The sequence below is a fragment of the Bos javanicus genome, chromosome 6, assembly GCF_032452875.1.
Source record: "Bos javanicus breed banteng chromosome 6, ARS-OSU_banteng_1.0, whole genome shotgun sequence".
Taxonomy (NCBI): Eukaryota; Metazoa; Chordata; class Mammalia; order Artiodactyla; family Bovidae; genus Bos; species Bos javanicus.
In genome coordinates this window covers 16,011,467-16,031,962 of record NC_083873.1, presented here as the reverse complement: position 1 = coordinate 16,031,962, position 20,496 = coordinate 16,011,467, and the positions used below count along the sequence as shown (strand labels likewise).

The 20,496-nt window shown below is 42.0% G+C and overlaps 1 protein-coding gene across 1 annotated transcript in view; it reads right to left on the bottom strand.

Moving 5' to 3' along the window:
* Positions 1 to 277: 277 nt before the first annotated feature.
* The window catches only part of CFI (complement factor I), a 49,880-nt gene continuing 29,661 nt past the window's right edge, over positions 278 to 20,496 (bottom strand). The window contains exons 9-15 of the mRNA XM_061419401.1: positions 17,869 to 17,892; positions 15,224 to 15,259; positions 13,257 to 13,360; positions 12,981 to 13,084; positions 9,245 to 9,522; positions 3,180 to 3,284; positions 278 to 692 (exon numbers count right to left, since the gene is read on the bottom strand). Of these exons, the coding sequence (XP_061275385.1) occupies positions 475 to 692; positions 3,180 to 3,284; positions 9,245 to 9,522; positions 12,981 to 13,084; positions 13,257 to 13,360; positions 15,224 to 15,259; positions 17,869 to 17,892 (869 nt within the window). The 3' untranslated portion in view covers positions 278 to 474. The remainder of the gene's footprint in view (positions 693 to 3,179; positions 3,285 to 9,244; positions 9,523 to 12,980; positions 13,085 to 13,256; positions 13,361 to 15,223; positions 15,260 to 17,868; positions 17,893 to 20,496) is intronic.

Here is a 20,496-nt window from a genome sequence, read left to right as displayed (position 1 = left end):
GCCTGTGGGCCACAACTACTGAGCCCACAGCGCTGCACCTGCTGAAGCCCTTGCGCCTAGAGCATGTGCTCCGCAACAAGATGAGAAGCTACCGTGATGAGGAGCCAGGGCACCGCCATGAAGAGTAGCCCCCACTCGTGACGACCAGAGAAAGTCCACATGCAGCAAGCAACAAAGACCCACAGTCAAAAAAGAAATACACAAGTCTTAAAAAAAAACATACAGCACTCCTGAATGAACAGATTATCCAGGTCTCTTATAAATAAAATAAAATATATATGCTTGACTGAAATATTTATTTGAGAATTATACAGCAAAATTGCAAAATGGCATAAACTTTGTAGAGACATTTAAAAAATGTCCCATCAAACCGCCTGTATTTTTTTCCTTGAAGAAGTACTAATTATTCAGTATCATTTCAATTAAAATGGAGCTCCTGAGAGAAAAAGAGTAGAGAGAAGAGAGATCATAGTTTTATATGTTGTGCTGAGAAATAAGAGACCTTCCTACATGTTGACTAATCCAGTCAAAATAATTGGCCACTTTGGTGTAAACGCCTGGGAACTCTGATTTTCCGCAGTTTTCACCCCAACTCACAACACCCCAAACGTAAGTCACGTTGTTGACATCCTGACAGACTAAGGGGCCTCCAGAGTCCCCTTTACATGCATCAATAGAACCATCATCTGTACCTGAGGAAGACAAGGGACAAAGAAAATCACACATTTACTTCCATTGTCAAGGCTGTTCTTCCACCAATGCCTGTACTGACACGGACTTTCTTTTTATTTTTTTCAAGTTTTTTGTTTGTAGTTTTTGAACGTGCTGTGTGGCATGTGGGATCTTAGTTCCCTGACCAGGGATTGAACTCCCACCCCCTGCATTGGAAGCGTGCAGTCTTAACAACTGGACCTCCAGCAAAGTCCCAAACACTGACTTTCTTACACTTTCCTAACAGGCAATAACGATGGGCTCCCTTACAGAGCAGGCCCAAAGAGTTGTGGAAATGCAGGTTGGAAAATACTGTGTCTTTTATTAATACTCATTCTCCAAGTTTAGCAAGTACTCTCCTGCTTCCTCTACTTTGTGGAAGCATATTTCATAATGAGATGGCAATCTCAAAGTAGCATCAGTGGCTGAGTGGAAAAATAATAGGGGTACCTAGTACTCACTGATGGAGAAGGCAATGGCACCCCACTCCAGGACTCTTGCCTGGAAAATCCCATGGATGGAGGAGCCTGGCAGGCTGCAGACCATTGGGTCTCGAAGAGTCGGACATGACTGAGTGACTTCACTTTCACTTTTCCCTTTCATGCATTGGAGAAGGAAATGGCAACCCACTCCAGTGTTCTTGCCTGGAGAATCCCAGGGACGGGGGAGCCTGGTGGGCTGCCGTCTATGGGGTCACACAGAGTCGTACATGACTGAAGCGACTTAGCAGCAGTAGCAGCAGTACTCACTGAGTGCTTAATATGTATTAATTGTTCACTGTTTTAATCCCCATCACAACCCTATGAGGGAAGGATCATTAGTATACCTATTTTAATATGAGATAAGGGCCCAGAGACATTAATGAACCTGTCTAGGGTCACACAGCTAATAAGTGGCAGAGCCTGAACTTGAACCCAGGTAGCCAGACTTCTGAGCTTATCCTCTTAACTGTGCAATCATGCCTGGTAGATTGTGTGCTGTTCTCTCCTTTTGTGCTCTGAAATCCTTAGCTCCCTTTTAAGATGGTGGGGTGGGGGGAGCACAGGGAATGGTCTCTTTACTTTCTTCTCACTCTTGTGACTTTCCAAGATTTTAAACGCTGTATCCAAGAAGTTGGGGCTTCCCTGATGGCTCAGCAATAAAGCATCTGCTTGCAGTGCAGGAGATGCAGGAGACTCAGGTCTGATCCCTGGGTTGGGAAGATCCCCTGGAGGAGGGCACGGCAACCCACTCCAGTATTCTTGTCTGGAGAATTCCATGGACAGAGGAGCCTGGCAGGCTATGGTCCAAAATGTCACAAAGAGTTGGATGCAACTGAGCACACAGACGCATCCAGGAAGTTACAGGATGTCCATAAGTCTGCCTTTTTCTATAACCCACTGTTTGTAAGTGACTTCAATAAAGTGTGCTAAATGCCCTGCCCTGGCTGGCACCCTGCCTTCGGGTCACCAACAGAAGCAGGAACTGATGTAGTTGTGTTAGGTGGTGGCACTAGCGTCCCTGGGATATTGAAGGAGGGAGGGGCAGGGGTCCTGAGAAGCCAAAGGGATTTCTAAGGGGGGAGAGCTGACTTCCAACTGGACGCATTTGAAATGAGATCCTCTGGACTTTTACTTAAAAGTTTAGGCTTTGAGCCTGAATATACCATTGCTTGTCTATAAGACTTTGTCGTGTTGATTTTAGTCGCTAAGTTGTGTCTGACTCTTTGTGACCCCCCACGGACTGTAGCCAGGCAGGCTCCTCTGTGCATGGGATTTCCCAAGCAAGAATACTGGGACAGGTTGTCATTTCCTTCTCTAGGGGATCTTCCTGACCCAGGGATCAAACGCGCGTCTCCTGCATTGCAGGTGGATTCTTTACCACTAAGCCACCAGGGAAGCCCCTATAAGACTTGGGGCAACTTGCATAACTGCTCTGCATCTCACTTTTCTCATCTCTTAAGATCACCAATGTTGCAGGTGAGGAAACTTGCTCAAGGTCACAAAGTAATAATTGGTAAGAACTGGAATGTAAACCCAGGCAGTCTGGTTCCAGAGTCTGTGCTCTTAATCACCTTGTTGGACTGCTGTATAATGGCTTAGAGAAGATTTTTCCTCTGGGTATTAGATTGCAGGAACTTGAGCTAAGGGAAAGGGACTGAAAGAGTCTGATAAGGTAACAGCCTTTTTACCTTAAGGTACCTTAAGGTAACTTTTAAATACAAAAACTTAAAAGAGGTGGTTTAGTTGCTAAGTGGTGTCTGACTCTTGGCGACCCCATGGACTGTAGCCTGCCAGGCTCCTCTGTCCAAAGAATTTTTCAGGCAAGAATGCTGGAGTGGGTTGCCATTTCCTTCTCCAGGGGATCTTTATATCCAGAGGCCAAAGGAAAAGCTTGGAGGCCCAGAACAAGGCAGTGACTCAGTGGGGAGGACAAAGGTGTTTGGTAGGGACCATGGAGACGGCTCCCAGAAGCCACCTCGTGCTTACCTGCACACTGCATCTCTTTTTCAAAGTAGCGACCTGGGTAGAACTCTGAGCAGTTGTTTATTAGATGAACTTCACCCCACCTAAGTGAATATACTTTTTGGTTATCTAAACAAAGTGAAACAAAGAGGCATTTAGAAGTTACAAATGAGGAATCTAAGTATTTACTTTCATAATTTAGTAAACCATTAGGAACATAAAGAATATATATATTCTGTAATACAAATGTAAACTTTTGAGGAGAACTCACTAGCAAATTTAGTCATACATTGCTCGTATCCCATTTCTATAATTGTCTTTCTAAAAATAGTCAAGAAGCCTTATGGAATATCTCGCCTGGGTACTGTGAGATGGGCTTTCCTGGTGGCTCAGTCAGTAAAGAATCTGCCTGCAATGCAGGAGACCAGGGTTCACTCCCTGGGTTGGGAAGATCCCTTGGAGAAGGAAATGGCAACCCACTCCAGTATTCTTGCCTGGAGAATCCCATGGACAGAGGAGTTTGGAGGGCTATATGGTCCGTGGGGTCACAAAGAGTTGGACATGACTGAGTGACTAGGACAGTACACTGTGAAATGAATGGGATAGACTCCTTCTGATCACTGAGTCTAGTGGTGAGGTGGGGTGCGGCTGGGGGGTGGCTAGAAATCTGTGATCAGGGTCTTCTCACATAAATAGTTCCAGTCTTCTTATAGTCCCTTATTTGCTTGAAAGTCCTTGTTAGAGTGAAAACAACTTTTAAATACAAAAACTTAAAATGACAATACACATGAAGGAATTGGTATCTATGAGTTTTTGTGTCTGTGAGGAACTGCATCTCCTAAATGATTTGAAAGTGACTGAAAGAAGATTTAGGATTTCCCTTTAAGTCACAGATTTGGGACTTGAACTTGGTCCAAGGAAAGAGAATGACCAGGAGCTGTTGCTGATTGACAGTCCAGGGAAGATGAGAAAGCTAAGAACACAGATTCATATACCTCAGGTATAAGAAGTGAATTTTTGTCCCATCTCCCCTCTTCCTTTTTCCCACCCTACAGCAATTTGTATGTGCTCCAGGAGGGCAGGGGCTGGGCCTGACCTGATTCATTCACTGCTGCACCTAGCCTCATGCTGGTACCAAGTAGTTACTTAATAAATATTTATGTAATTAATGCATGAACTCAGTAATTCCATTATACAATAAACATTTTATGCCAAATGACTTGGCTCCTCAATTAATCTACAAATCTCTGTCTCTACCTGGGGACAGAGACCTCTGGTTTACCCTGAAAGGACACCCCCACAGATCCTACCCAAGTTGTTGTGGGCTAATATTCTTCTCTTTTGGGAAACAGAGGGAGAAACGAATGCTTTCTAACACATTCCTCCAACAAATATGGCAAATCAGGAAAGAGTTTCTTTTTTCTCCTTCAAGTCATACTTCACATTAGTCTTTTTTTTTTTCTTTTAATATTTATTTTTATTTATTTATTTGGCTGGCCCTCCCTGGTGGTTCAGTGATAAAGAATCTACCTGCAGTGCAGGAGACCTGGGTTTGAACCCTGGGTTGGGAAGATCCTCTGGAGAAGGAAATGGCAAGCCACTCCAGTATTCTTGCCTGGGAAATTCCATGGACAGAGGAGTCTGGAGGCTACAGCCCATGGGGTCACAGAGCTGGGCATGACTTAGCAACTAAAAATACTTTATTTGGCTGCACTGGGACTTAACTGTGGCATGTGAGTTCTAGTTCCCTGACCAGGGATCAAACCTGGGCTCTCTGCATTGGGAGCTCAGAATCTCAGCTACTAGACCACCAGGGAAGTCCCTCAAGTTAATCTTAAGATGACTGCCTTCTTCAGGATAAGAGCTTTCCAAAAATTAGCAAGTTATTATTTCCCCTAACTCAGGATAAGCCTTCCAAAACTGGGAGCTCTTGTAACACACGAGTGATTTTTGAGCCTCCAGACACTGTTTCCTCCCCTGAACTCTTGTTTTGACGCTCCTTGAAGCCTCCCTCACAGTCCGCTGCATGGTGGTGGCGTTTCTGTCTGATGGCGCCTCTGCACTGTCAGTCCCTGGAGAGCTGACCTTGGTCATTCCACTTTGTAGCCTTAGCACCTCTTGTTTGTTGGCTATGTCCATGGTTTTCATCGGTGAGATTCTAGCACTTTAGCATTACTATTTTGCACTCACAGTTGGGGCTCAATAAATGTGATGATTAATAAATAAGCCAATGTATAAGAACAAATCTACTAGCTTATAGAAAATATGTGAAATAGGAGCACATGTTAAATGCTGCATCAAGAATACAATCAGCAAATTTCAAGGTGTGGGAATTCTAAAATAAGAATGACCCAGATTTATTTAAAATAAATACATTTTAAATAAAGACGTAACTGTTCTAGATTTAAAAGGTTTAAGAAAAATAGCCGCTGAATGCAACATGTAGACTTTGGATCCCAGTGGAAATAATCTGTAAAAATGTTTTGTAAATGATTAAAGCATGTTCAACACAACTGGTTATTGGATGATATTATGGAATTGTTTTTATTAGGCAATGCCAAAGAATGCTCAAACTACCATACAATTGCACTCATCTCACACGCTAGCAAAATAATGCTCAAAATTCTCCAAGCCAGGCTTCAACGGTATGTGAACCGTGAACTTCCAGATGTTCAAGCTGGTTTTAGAAAAGGCAGAAGAACCAGAGATCAAATTGCCAACATCCGCTGGATCATGGAAAAAGCAAGAGAGTTCCAGAAAAACATCTACTTATGTTTTATTGACTATGCCAAAGTCTTTGACTGTGTGGATCACAATAAACTGTGGAAAATTCTGAAAGAGATGGGAATACCAGACCACCTGACCTGCTTCTTAAGAAATCTGTATGCAAATCAGGAAGGAACAGTTAGAACTGGACATGGAACAACAGACTGGTTCCAAATAGGAAAAGGAGTACATCAAGGCTGTATATTGTCACCCGGCTTATTTAAATTATATGCAGAGTACATCATAAGAAACGCTGGGCTGGATGAAGCACAAGCGGGAATCAAGATTGCCGGGAGAATATCAATAACCTCAGATATGCAGATGACACCACCCTTATGGCAGAAAGTGAAGGACTAAAGAGCCTCTTGATGAAAGTGAAAGTGGAGAGTGAAAAAGTTGGCTTAAAGCTCAACATTCAGGAAACTAAGATCATGGCCTCGGGTCCCATCACTTCATGGCAAATAGATGGAGAAACAGTGGAAACAGTGTCAGACTTTATTTTGGGGGGGCTCCAAAATCACTGTAGATGGTGACTGCAGCCATGAAATTAAAAGACGCTTACTCCTTGGAAGGAAAGTTATGACCAACCTAGACAGCATATTCAAAAGCAGAGACATTACTTTGCCAACAAAGGTTTGTCTAGTCAAGGCTATGGTTTTTCCAGTAGTCATGTATGGATGTGAGAGTTGGACTGTGAAGAAACCTGAGCACCAAAGAATTGATGCTTTTGAACTGTGGTGTTGGAGAAGACTCTTGAGAGTCTCTTGGACTGTAAGGAGATCCAATCAGTCCATGCTAGAGGAAATCAGTCCTGAATGTTCATTGGAAGTACTGATGTTGAAGCTGAAACTCCAATACTCTGGCCATCCAAAGTGAAGAGCTGACTTATTTGAAAAGACCCTGATGCTAGGAAAGATTGAAGGTGGAAGGAGAAGGGGACGACAGAGGATGAGATGGTTGGATGGCATCACCGACTCAATGGACATGAGTTTGGGCAAACTCCAGGAGTTGGTGATGGACAGGGAGGCCTGGCATGCTGCAGTCCATGGGGTCGCAAAGAGTCAGACATGACTGAGCGACTAAATTGAACTGAACTGATGAAGGGTTGGTTTTGTTTTTTTTAAGTTTTCACCTGGTAAAGACTGCATATTTGTGGGTGAGATTACATGGTGTCTGAGATTTGATTTGATATCCTCCAGGGGGAAAAAAATAAATTCACCGTGGGGGAATAAGTTGATAAGCTCCTACTGTCATTCAGATCCTTTCTCCACCCTTCAATGCTCCGCCCCCTATCCCGAGGGCTGGAGGGACTGCCTCAAGGAAGAATGAATTCGGCCCTGGTTTCCAGCTGCTTTCCGACAAAGGACTCAGCAAAAGGAGAAGCAGGGAAGGAGAGAGGATAATGAGACTGGGGCTGGCTATAGCCTTCAACCCGAGGTCATAGCTTCTCGCAAGGTAGCTTGCTGTGCCCAAGACTCTCCTTCTGGTAACTTCTTCACCTTATACCTTCAGATCTAGGAAAGGTCTCAGTTCTGGGACTGTTTGACCTGGATTCCTGCACAGCCCTTGTGGTTCCCCAACCTCTCACTCACTTTGTTATTAACTCCTTTATAAATAAACTTTCCTATTATCCTATTGTGCTTGTGATTGATTCAGGGAGCTAAAACAAGAATGGGGAATGTTGGTAACTGAAAACTGCATGGTGAAAATCAGGTTTATTATACTTTTATCTCTACTTTTGTGATCACATATAAATGCACATAATAAGTTTTTTAAAAAGAAAACAGGGAATCCCTTTGTGGTCCAGTCATTAGGACTCTCACTGCCGAGGGCCCAGATTCAACCCCTGTTCGGGACACTAAGATCTGGTGAGCCATGCAGTGCAGCCAAAATAAAATAAAGTGTTGGTATTTTAAAAAAGAACAAATAAAAGAACATAATACTTTCTGGATAAATTAATTACTAATAAAATTTTAGCATTTTGTAAGTCTTGGGTATTCAAACATACTATAAATTCAGGTTCATTTGTATGCATATTTTACACTTTTCTAATGGCTCAGCTGGTAAAGAATCTGCCTGCAATGTGGGAGACCTGGGCTCAATCCCTGGGTTGGGAAGACCCCCTGGAGAAAGGAACGGCTATCCATTCCAGTATTCTGGCCTGGAGAATTCCACGGACTGAATAGTCCATGTGGTCGCAAAGACTCGAACACAGCTGAGTAACTTTCACTTTATACTTTTCCATATGGCAGTTATAAAGAGTGTGTTGCAATAGGAGTCTGTTAGGCAAATGCAGTGAAGCTATTTACAAAGAAAGTTTAAGAGATCGAAAGGAAGCTAAATTTCTAGGCTGACTTCAAGATGAGGGGACAAGTACTGTCTAAATTAATTCTAATCTGTCTCTAATTTAGTAGGTCTTTCTAATAAGGTGAAGTCGCTCAGTCGTGTCTGACTTTTTGCGACCCCACAGACTGTAGCCTACCAGGCTCTTCCATCCATGGGATTTTCCAAGCAAGAGTATTAGAGTGGGTTGCCATTTCCTTCTCCAGAGCATCTTCCCGACCCAGGGATTGAACCCAGGTCTCCTGCATTGTAGGCAGATGCTTTACCGTCTGAGCCACCAGGGAAGTCTCTTCTAATAATTTGCCCCTAAGCAAAGTAAATCTCTTATTCATATGAATGTTCACCTCAAGTCATCTTAGAAGCTCAAAGGATAAATTCTTTACGTTATCTTTCTCTTTGTGGGATGTTGGGGTGTGAGGCACGGAGAATGGGGGAGGGCAGAGAAGAGAGGGGAAGACTGTAGGATCACTGACTCGGCACATACTGTGACAATACCTTTGAAAAACATTTTATCTTTCATTCATGTCATTCCAACCAATCCCCAAAGTTCATGCTAGATGTCCCCTGTCACTCTGCTTTTTTCTTGGTGAATGGTTACCCCTCAATGGATGTTTCACTATCGCAGAGTATAGGTATCCTTGAAACTCTGGGTCAGGATCAGTTACATAATTCGCAGAGCCAAATTAAATTTAATTTTAAAAATTAAAAATGTGAGGTGAGGCCGCTGCAAAAATGACTGAGAATCTCATGATGGTGACAGCAGAGTAGTACAGCAAGCACAAGGCCCTTCGGTGCCCAGAGCTTGGGGTGCTGGGTCCCCACACAGGTCCTCTGCCTGGGAGGGGGCCCTGGCTGGACACTCACTTTTCTGGATTTGATGCACTGTTTCTCTCTGAACCCTGGGAGATTAGCTCCTATGCCTTTCTCTTCCTATTCATTTTTCAACCCCCGCATTCTGATGAACAAACTATAAAACATACCTTTTTCTCGCCCCCAGCCAGAAACGATGCACTTATCATTAGGTTGAAATAGGTACGGAGACCAGGGGACACAGGCAGGGATGGATTTACTCAACACACATTCTTTTTCGTTTGGGCGTTTTTTCATTTCAATCAAAGCTATGTCGTTTTGGTAGGTAGTTCCATTGTAGTTTTCATGGATAATAATTCGATTCACCGAGTGAACAACCGTCTGAAAGCCAGGTCTTAACCAGTCTGTAAATGATGTCCATATTTGGTAACGATGCATTCTGCTGATTCTGTAACAGATAGGAAAGGCGGAAAATATATTGAGTTGGGATAGGGGGAAGCAAGTATAAATTGGACTTCTGATGCTTCATCTTTAAATTCTCCCCTTTCAAGGAGCTTTTTCATTTTCCCAGATTTTTTAAATCCTTGCTGCCATGAAGCACTGCAATGAAATTGTCTTAGGACAGAATTAAAGTCAGTGGATAAATGTAGAAAGGAATAGTTCATCTACCTGCTAAATATTAGGGACATAAAGGTCTCACTACTTACCAGAGATGCCAACAGTAGAATGAGTTGGCTACCTCTGAAGTAAGAGTGTGGGAATTGAGGATATTTAAGCAGAAACCAGAGAGCATCTAGCCAGGAATGTGCTTGAGGAAGTGGGGAGTCAGAGCACAGGATCCTAGAGGTTCCTGGGGTGAAGACCTGGGATCATCATTGTAACCTATAAAACTGACTTCATCCTAACTTTGCGTTGTATTATTTGCTCAAGAACCTTTACTGGGTCTTATTCATCTACAGAAAGATACCTGAGTTGAGTACTGTATCTGGAACACAGTAGCTGTTTCAAAATTTGGTTGAAATGGTGAATGGGTTAAATATTGCCTGTCCTCACGCCTCCCTCCATTTTCTTACCAATTTTCATTTTGTGGTTTCCAGCAAATTTGGCATCTACTATCACTTTCTTGGGCTTCCCAGGTAGCTCAGCTGGAAAAGAATCTGCCTGCAATGCAGGAGACCCTGGTTTGATTCCTGTCGGGAAGCTCGCCTGGAGAATGGATAGGCTACCCACTCCGCTATTCTTGGGGTTCCCTGGTGGCTCAGACAGTAAAGAATCCACCTACAATGCGGGAGACCAGGGTTTGATCCCTGGGTTGGGAAAAGCCCCTGGAGGAGGGCATGGCCACTCTAGTATTCTTGCCTGGAGAATCGCTATGGACAGAGGAGCCTGGTGGGCCACAGTCCATGGGCCTCAAAGAGTCAGACATGACTCAACAACTAAGCACAGCACAGCTTACATCACCTTCTCAGGGAAACACCTTACTGTTAAACAGTGGTGTCCTAGGAGCTAATGAGGTGTTTAGGATGTTTTTATTTACACTCAGTGTTCTAAGAATGCTGTGCTTCATATTAATTTTGGTTATATTTCAGGATCGGAGGTCCTGAATATTGTTCAAAGGTTAACTGTTCATCCATTCAATTTACTTAATAAATATTTAATATGCCGAGTGAATGTGGGTAAGCCAATTAGGAAGCAGATGGTATAATCCAGAAAAGAGGTGGGAGCATGGTAATAGTGGAGATAAAAAGAGACTTTGAGAATTAAATAACTGGCAATTAAAAACACCATCTGGAAGAAATTGTAGTACATATACACAATGGAATGTTACTTAGCCATAAAAAGAAACACATTTGAGTCAGTTCTAGTGAGGTGGATGAACCTAGAGCCTGTTACACAGAGTGAACGAAGTCAGAAAGAGAAAAACAAATATTGTATATGAACACATACATATGGAATCTAGAAAAACGGTGCTGATGAACTTATTTGCAGGGCGGGAATAGAGACTCAGACATGGAGAACAGACTTACAGACACAATGAGGGGAGGAGAGGGTGGGACGGATTGAAAGAGTAGCATTGAAATATATACACTAGTGTGTGTAAAACAGACAGCCAGTGGGAAGCTGCAATATGGTGCCGGGAACTCATCCTGGTGCTCTGTGCCAACCCAGAAGGGTGGGATGGGGTGGGAGGGAAGCTCAAGAGGGAGGAGGCATATGTGAACCTATGGTTGACTCATGCTGATGTATGGCAGAAACCAACAAAACATTGTAAAGCAATTATCCTCCAATTAAAAATTAAAAAAAATTTTTAAATGCGATCTGGAGTTGGTGATATATAGCTGAGCTGTGTGGTAGGGTTGAGGGAATGAAATGCGATCATTTCTAGATTTCTGCCTTGTATAACTAGATGAATGGTGTTGCCATCTGCTGGGATAGGGAACAGTAGGTCAGGACAATATTTGGGGGAAGGGGCAAATCATGAGTTCAGTCTTATTATTTTTTATATTTAATTTCTTGGCCGCAGTGTGGGGCAGGTGGGATCTTAGTTCCCCGACCAGGGATCAAACTAGTATCCCCTTGCATTCGAAGTACAGAGTCTTAACCACTGGATCACTAGGGAAGTCTCGGAGCTCAGTCTTAGACCTTTTGAATTTTATGTACTATTACTTCTATACAGCCAAGATAGTGTACTGTAGGGTCAGGGTTGGAGAGGGCTAGACTGGAGATATCACTGTGTCAGCATATGGCGGTATTTTAAAGTGCAGATAACTTTAGAAAGAAGAAGTAAGAAGAGAAGAGGAAGCCAGGATACACATTGAGGAACTTCAGTATTTCACTTGAGCCATAATGCTCAGTCACTGGAGGAGGAAGCTGCAAAGAAGGCAGAGAAGGTGTGGCCAGAGAGGTAGGTAGAAAACCAGAAGAGCGTTGTGTTACAGAAGCCAAGGGAAAAGGTCGTTCAGAAGGAAGAAACAAGATTTGGTGCTTTGCTCCAATCCATGAGGATTTTTATGGGTGTCATTCAACAGATTTCCTGTCCCTCTAAAGTTTGGGTCACCTGCAGATTTTCTAAACAGGCCTTCATCTAAGTTACTGTCACGTATGCTGACCTTGGTTTTACCCTGGCTCTGCTACAGACTGGGCTTCCCAGTCGGCGCTGTGGAGAAGAATCTGCCTGCCAACGCAGGAGATACAAGACCCGCGGGTTCGATCCCTGAGCCAGGAAGATCCCATAGAGTAGGAAATGGTAACCCATTCCAGTATTCTTGCCTGGAGAACCCCATGGTCAGAGGAGCCTGGTGGGCTACGGTCAGGTGGCTACAGTTATGGTGTCGAAGAGAGCTGGACAGGACTGAAGCAACTTAGCACACACGCAAGCTCTGCTGCAGACCTGTAGTGTTGTTTTGGCCAAGTTATGCAACTTCTAGTTTCAGTCCGCCTATCTAGAAAATGGGAGGAATAATATTTGCCTCTCGAGAATGTTAAGAATGTTAAAACAAAAATAACATCTATGAAAGCTCTGGGCACAGTATCGGGTCTGTAAGAGGTACTCCATACATGGTGTTTCATTCATTCTAAAGGTCAGAACTGAAGCCAGAATTCCGAACTCTGTCCTTGACCCGTGCAAATGAGCCAAGTGAAACAACTCGGTGCCTACAGGCTCAATCTGCCCTTGCCAGCTGAAGTCAACAACTTGGTCTGTGGGGAACATACTGGGTTCTGAGCAACTGGCCTCTGGACTCCTGATCATGAACATCAGAGAGGGTGTTTAGCAGACAACAGAGTGGAACTTAGTGATTTTTCTTACATAGGTTTTATCATTCAACTTTATCATAACCTCTATTATCTAATTTCATTGTTTCAGAAATCAGGAATCTATCGGAGAGGGTTTTTTTTTTTTTTTACCTGACACAATGGGCAGCAGTCAGAATCCAACAGCCACCGATGTAAATTCCCCCACAGTGGATTTTGTCTCCTTCCTTGATTGCCATCTGCCACGGGAATTCTCCCTGTAAAGACACTCATGTGGTCACTGCCATTCTGCCAGACAGGTGGCTTGAAGATTTCCATCGCAAGGTTCTTAGTCTCTAATAATTACCATCCCTCCCCCTCACTTCCCCCCCCCCCCCAAACTTGGGCAGCTCCTGGGAAATGACATTAGAACTTTTTGTGCCGGTTTACCATTTTTGCTGGCTTGCCTCCTACGACTCGTTTCCTTCGAATGTGCATGTTGTTTTTAACTCCACAGGATAGTTTAGGCAAAAATGACTTTGTAAATTTTCTTTCTTTAAGAAAAGAAGAGATTGTATCATTATGATTTTTGAAACCACTACCTTCTGGGCAAACTTCTTGATTATCTATGCCACAAAAACAGCAGAGTCACAACTAATATGAAGCAGCCCAGATTCATTAGTAAGTTATTTTGGATGCTATTCACCTTGTTTAAAAATTCTGGCTTCATATTAAAAATTAAGCTTAAAATTGGCTGGATTCTCTGAAGTTCTACCGAAAGGTGGACTTGTGGCCGAAGGAGGCTGCCTGAGGGGTTACACACTGACCAGCCTCTAGCAGATAAGAGAAGCCACACGCCCAGACATTACTACTGTGACAGTTCAAGATGGGGTGACACCTCTGGATGAGGTTCACAAGCAGAACTCCACAGTCTACTTTCATAGTTCTTACTTTCTAGAGACTGTTTATGTGGGACTCTTCACTAATATTAATATTAACATTAATAATGTTAATGTTGAGTTCTTTCTATGTGTCAGATCCCATACTAAATACTTTGTATATAGTTTGTATCACTTAATCATCATATTAACACTGAGAGGTAACATGCCAGGAATCCCTGGACAATCCAGGATCAGGAGGCTGGGAGGGGGCTGTGTTTTTAGCCACTTAACATGTGATGGTGTTTCCTTCCTCAGTGAGCACACAGACATAGCACATGTCACTGGGAGGCATGTTAGAGTCAGGCTTAAGACATGAATTTGCAAGGGAATTCATGACAAAGGAAGACAGTAAAAGTATAAGATGCTCTTCTTATTATCTTGCTCTATTTTATCATGTCATGAAAATTTTTGTAAACTTGCTTCTTAGTCCCAAATGAGAAAGGAAAATTAATATCACTGTCAATTACTTTGAGCACATAAGAAACAGGTAGGTCCTCAAGGGAGAGAAGTTGTGAACGAATATGGATAAAAGATTTTGGAGGAGTCCCATCCAGCCTAAGAACTGGGTTAGGGGAAGAGTGTGATGATAAATTTTAAATTTCTGCTTGTACCTTTAAGAAGGAGACCCCCATCTACTGAGGACTGTCAAATCAGCTTGGATTGAACCTGAAAATTAATTTATTACCCTGAATAGAAAATAAAAGCCCTTTGTTGGAAATCCCTCTGACTGATATCTGCAGCTTTGAGATCTAAATCTTCCACTCATTGCCTGATTTTTAAAAAATTGCTGATGAACTCTGGGGCCTGGCAATCAGAAGGGAGTCTTACATGGGCTTCAGTTTTCAATCCTCCTAAAATAGGGAGATATTTCACTCCCAGTTTGTATTTGAGCTTGTTACTAACCTGAGGTCACACAGCTAACAAATAACTAAGTCAGGAATTAATATGTCAGTTTGACTCAAAAATTCCTATCAGTTACTGTCTTCCCAGGAACTTAATACTTTGTTTAAATTTGGCTCTCAGTGTAGACTTGGCCAAAAAACAGATCTTCACAGATTTCCTGTTATCATGGTTTAAAATATTGCAAAAGAATCTATTATTTTTGTACTTAAAATGTATGTCCTGGATCACAAATCTGGTTGGCTTTGACAAAACTGATCTGACAAAGCTCATAGCAATAGAGCAAATAGAAAAACTGTATATGTAGAACTAGACTATTTTTTTTCCATTTCAAAATAAGCCATCTATATTAACCCATTTTAAAAGTAGTTCTCAAGAAGTATTTAAGCTTGTTTTTCTTAAAAATGATAAGAAAAGTAGTAATGGTTTTTTCTGCTTAAATTGAAATCAAAGGAAATTAGTACTTGAATCAATTATATTGCATATATATGCATATATACTCATATACAGGCACATGACATTAAAATGCAAATTTGACCAGTGAAGCACTAGTAAAAAAGAATAACGTTAACTTACCTGCATCCATATCAGCAGTCAACATTTCTGCTGCTTCTATAATCAAACAAAAGTTCTAATGTTTAAGTTATGTTTATAGTAAAAATTAAATCATTAAAAACATTTAAACTTTGATAATAATTTTCCATCTGAACTCTGTCCTACCTTTAAAAAAGACAATACGAAATAATCTTATTTCTTTTCTGTAGATAGGTAATTGTGAAGGCTCAAGACAGTGACCAAAAGAGTCCTGAGCTGACATTAAAAAGTGTCTTCGCATTTTGTATATAATAAGGTATTTCTTAACAGGGGTCATGCAATAATTCATCAGTTTCAGTATCCAGCAGGGTTATTATTAGTCATCTGGGATGCAGAAGTCACAAGTTAAACAAAAACAAGAACAGATTTGCTCTTTTTCTTTCTTAGACTTCGGCTTGAAGTTATACAGGATGATTCCATCTTCACTCTGCTGTCCTGAAACATTTCAGTTGTGAACAGAATCATGATTTCTTTGACCTGAGCATCCAGAGGTGAATTCCCACAAAAGGTTGCTCTGTCTTGGATGAGGCTGCAGCCCAGAGAGGCAATGTTACTTTGTTGCAGCTGTCCTGGGCATTATTACTGTATTTCCCACATTTTGGGGAGGGGAAGACTTACATGTATCTGTTACACTACACATCTAGGTTATTTTCTGCTCAGAGCTTTCACAAAAGCAGTAAGATAAACCAAAGAGAAGACTTCATATTAAATGCTCAACAAAGGGCGATGGGGAAAGTCCAGTATAGCTGAGATATACTGGATATTACAAGACAAGCAGAAAGCTCCAAAGCACAGATCATAAGAAAAACAATCAATGACTTTGATTAAATAAAGATTTTAAAATTTAAAGATTAAAGACTTGTATTCAACAAAGCTCACGATGGCCAAAGTTAATAGGTGGGTGACAGAATGGAAGAAGGTATTTGCATGTCTAAAACGGAAAATGGATTAATACTTAGAATGCTAGAAGAAAGAAGACTGCGGCCCCAATATGAAATGAGGCAAAAGATGGGAATTGGCAAAAGGATAGACGAAAAGGAAGAGGAAACTCAAAAGGCTAGTATGCATGTGAAAAGATACCCAGAATCATTGGTTATGCCAAAAGTTCAAATAAATAAGCAATGCCCTATCACTTGAGAGTATGAGACCAGGAAAATCAGAAAGCTGGATAGTACTAAATGTTAGTGGAGCGGAGGCAAGCCCTTGGGGGGTGGTATTGGTGGAAGTGAGCAGCTTTGCCACAGAATATGCAGGCACCAGTTTGTCAAATGACTCTAACAATTTCTGGCCCAGCTCGATGCCTCAGAGAAAGCTCCTACACGTCCTTAAGGAGAGTATATTCATCCCTGCATGTGAGTGTGGGCTGAGAGTCCAGTACTGAGCAGGTAGAGAGTAACCTGTGAAAGGTGAGCACCACATAGTGTTTCATTATGTGGCAGTTAGAAGCAACAGATTAGACAGAAACATCACAACATGGACAGGTCTTAAAAATGCAATGCTTTGTGAAAAGATAAAAAGGAAACAGAGGATACACAACACCATACCCTGTGAATTACAAATGTACCCTCACAAGAGAACAACCGACACTGGATAGGAATGTATACGAACAAAAAGACACACATGTTAAATCACATTACAGTGGTTGCTATGGGGAATGAGCGAGTCTAAGGTACAGGAGTAATGGAGAATCAATGAAGCAAGAGAGGGGCCTTCCTGAACCAGAGATGACTGTGTGCTGCTCATCTCTGGTGAGGAGTTGTCACTGGGCTGAGGAGTGTCACTAACTCATCACTTTGCACCTGAAGTCTGAAACTAGAAAGGAAGGAAGGAAGTGCAAGAGGGAGGGAAGGGGGAAAGGAATTAAGAAGAGGAAACAAACAAGTATCAAAATGAAAGAAAAAGGACAGCAGCAGCCTTGGAGGGCAAAATGACAAGAGGGAGGGAATACAAAGAAACAGTGGAAATTAGCCATTTAGAACAGGGGTGATCTTGGCTATATAAAAGTCACTCAGGAATCCTGAGAAACCCTCAGGAGGACCAAAAGCCTCTGGCGGTCATTTTAGATGAATAACGAAGAAAAGGATGACTCTAAAGAGCTGGAAGATTTGGGGATGTCTGTTACAAAAGTAAATAAGAAAATATCTAAGGTGAAAAGATGTTATCTTTCCTCTGAAGACAGTTTCTTCAGCAGTTGCCTTGGTTTTGAGGAGAAAGGAAAGGAAGAGAAGGCTATCTGGCAGAGGTGCAATGTGCAGAGAAGGCGCTTGGCAGGCTGTGAGCGGGGAGTGTGAGAAGGGATATACCCCACTGCGGGACAAGGCCTCTGTGCCTAAGCAAATGGTGAAACTGGTCATATACATCATCCTCGGTTAATGGTTACCTTCAAATATAACAATATAAATATAAGCAGTGCTTGTGTTTTGTTTCAATTCTGCAACATCCCAAGACTTTAATAAAATTTTTACTTTGAGCTACAAGTAAAGGGCATGAAAAAAAACCCAAAAAATTTACCACAGGAAAGCATCATTTTTACATGAAAAGAAAAATACACACCATTTCAAGCTAGGACCCTTTATTCTTCTTTTCAGTTCTACAATATAAATTTTCTATGATAAAAGTATCTTTACCTTTAATTTCAGGGTGTCCAGTTTCTAAAAACAAAAGAAAAAAACTCACTGTAGCAAAGAGATCATTTTCACTTAAATTAAATGTACACTAATCATCAATTTTCAGTACAGAATAACAACTTAACATTTATAAAAAGATAAAAGGGGCCCACACTATGTCACTTTTTGTAGCAAATACTTTGATTTTTAATAGTGCCTAACAAATGTTTCCTCTTACATTTAAACACACACCAACTTTACCACAGCAAGGAAATCATTTTCACTTGAGTTTAAAAGAGATTCATATGTTAGATATATTTGAATACATACCTAACAGCAGATTTATTATATAGTTAGACAAAAAATTTGTCTGGAAGTTCACAGTTCACGTATTGCTGAAGCCTGGCTTGGAGAATGTTAAGCATTACTTTACTAGCATGTGAGTGCAATTGTGCGATAGTTTGAGCATTCCAGATGTTCAAGTTGGTTTTAGAAAAGGCAGAGGAACCAGAGATCAAATTGCCATCTGCTGGATCATCGAAAAAGCAAGAGAGTTCCAGAAAAACATCTATCTCTGCTTTATTGACTATGCCAAAGCCTTTGACTGTGTGGATCACAATAAACTGTGGAAAATTCTGAAAGAGATGGGCATACCAGACCACCTGACCTGCCTTTGAGAAACCTGTATGCAGGTCAGGAAGCAACAGTTAGAACTGGACATGGAACAACAGACTGGTTCCAAATAGGAAAAGGAGTATGTCAAGGCTGTATGTTGTCACCCTGCTTATTTAACTTATATGCAGAGCACATCATGAGAAATGCTGGGCTGGAAGAAGCACAAGCGGGAATCAAGATTGCCGGGAGAAATATCAATAACCTCAGATATGCAGATGACACCACCCTTATGGCAGAAAGTGACGAGGAACTAAAAAGCCTCTTGTTGAAAGTGAAAGAGGAGAGTGAAAAAGTTGGCTTAAAGCTCAACATTCAGAAAACGAAGATCATGGCATCTGGTCCCATCACTTCATGGCAGATAGATGGGCAAACAGTGGAAACAGTGGCTGACTTTATTTTTGGGGGCTTCAAAATCACTGTAGATGGTGACTGCAGCCATGATTATTAAAAGACACTTACTCCTTGGAAGAAAAGTATGACCAACCTAGACAGCATATTCAAAAGCAGAGAAATTACTTTGCCAACAGAGGTCTGTCTAGGCAAGGCTATGGTTTTTCCAGGGGTCATGTATGGATATGAGAGTTGGACTGTGAAGAAAGCTGAGCGCCGAAGATTTGATGCTTTTGACTGCGGTGTTGGAGAAGACTCTTGATAGTCCCTTGGACTGCAAGGAGATCCAACCAGTCCATCCTAAAGGAGATCAGTCCTGGGTGTTCATTGGAAGGACTGATGTTGAAGCTGGAAACTCCAATACTTTGGCCACCTGATGCAAAGAGCTGACTCATTGGAAAAGACTCTGATGCTGGGAAAGATTGAGGGCAGGAGGAGAAGAGGACAACAGAGGATGATACGGTTGGATGGCATCATTGACTCAATGGATATGGGTTTGGGTGGACTCCAGGAGTTGCTGTTGCACAGGGAGGCCTGGCGTGTTGTGGTTCATGGGGTGGCAAAGAGTTGGACATGACTGAGCAACTGAACTGAACTGAACTTGAGCATTCTTTGGCATTGCCTTTCTTTGGGATTGGAATGAAAACTGACCTTTTCCAGTCCTGTGGCCACTGCTGAGTTTTCCAAATTTGCTGGCATATTGAGTGCAGCACTTTCACAGCATCATCTTTCAAGATTTGAAATAGCTCAACTGGAATTCCATCACCTCCACTAGCTTTGTTTGTAGTGATGCTTCCTAAGGCCCACTTGACTTCACATTCCAGGATCTGGCTCTAGGTCAGTGATCACACCATCATGATGATCTGGGTCATGAAGATCTTTTTTGTACACTTTTTCTGTATATTCTTGCCACCTCTTCTTTATATCTTCTACTTCTGTTAGGTCCATACCATTTCTGTCCTTTATCGAGCCCATCTTTGCATGAAATGTTCCCTTGGTATCTCTAATTTTCTTGAAGAGATCTCTAGTCTTTCCCATTCTATTGTTTTCCTCTATTTCTTTGCATTGATCTCTGAGGAAGGCTTTCTTATCCCTCCTTGCTATTCTTTGAAACTCTGCATTCAAATGGGAATATCTTTCCTTTTCTCCTTTGCTTTTCCCTTCCCTTCTTTTCACAGCTATTTGTAAGGCCTCCCCAGACAGCCATTTTGCTTTTTTGCATTTCTTTTCCATGGGGATGGTCTTGATCCCTGTCTCCTGTTCAATGTCACGAACCTCATTCCATAGTTCATCGGGCACTCTATCAGATCTAGTCCCTTAAATCTATTTCTCACTTCCACCGTACAATCATAAGGGATTTGATTTAGGTCATACCCGAATGGTCTAGTGGCTTTCTCCACTTTCTTCAATTTCAGTCTGAATTTGGCAATAAGGAGTTCATGATCCAAGCCACAGTCAGCTCCCAGTCTTGTTTTTGCTGACTGTTAGAGCTTCTCCATCTTTGGCTGCAAAGAATATAATCAAGCTGATTTCGGTGTTGACCATCTGGTGATGTCCATGTGTAGAGTCATCTCTTGTGCTGTT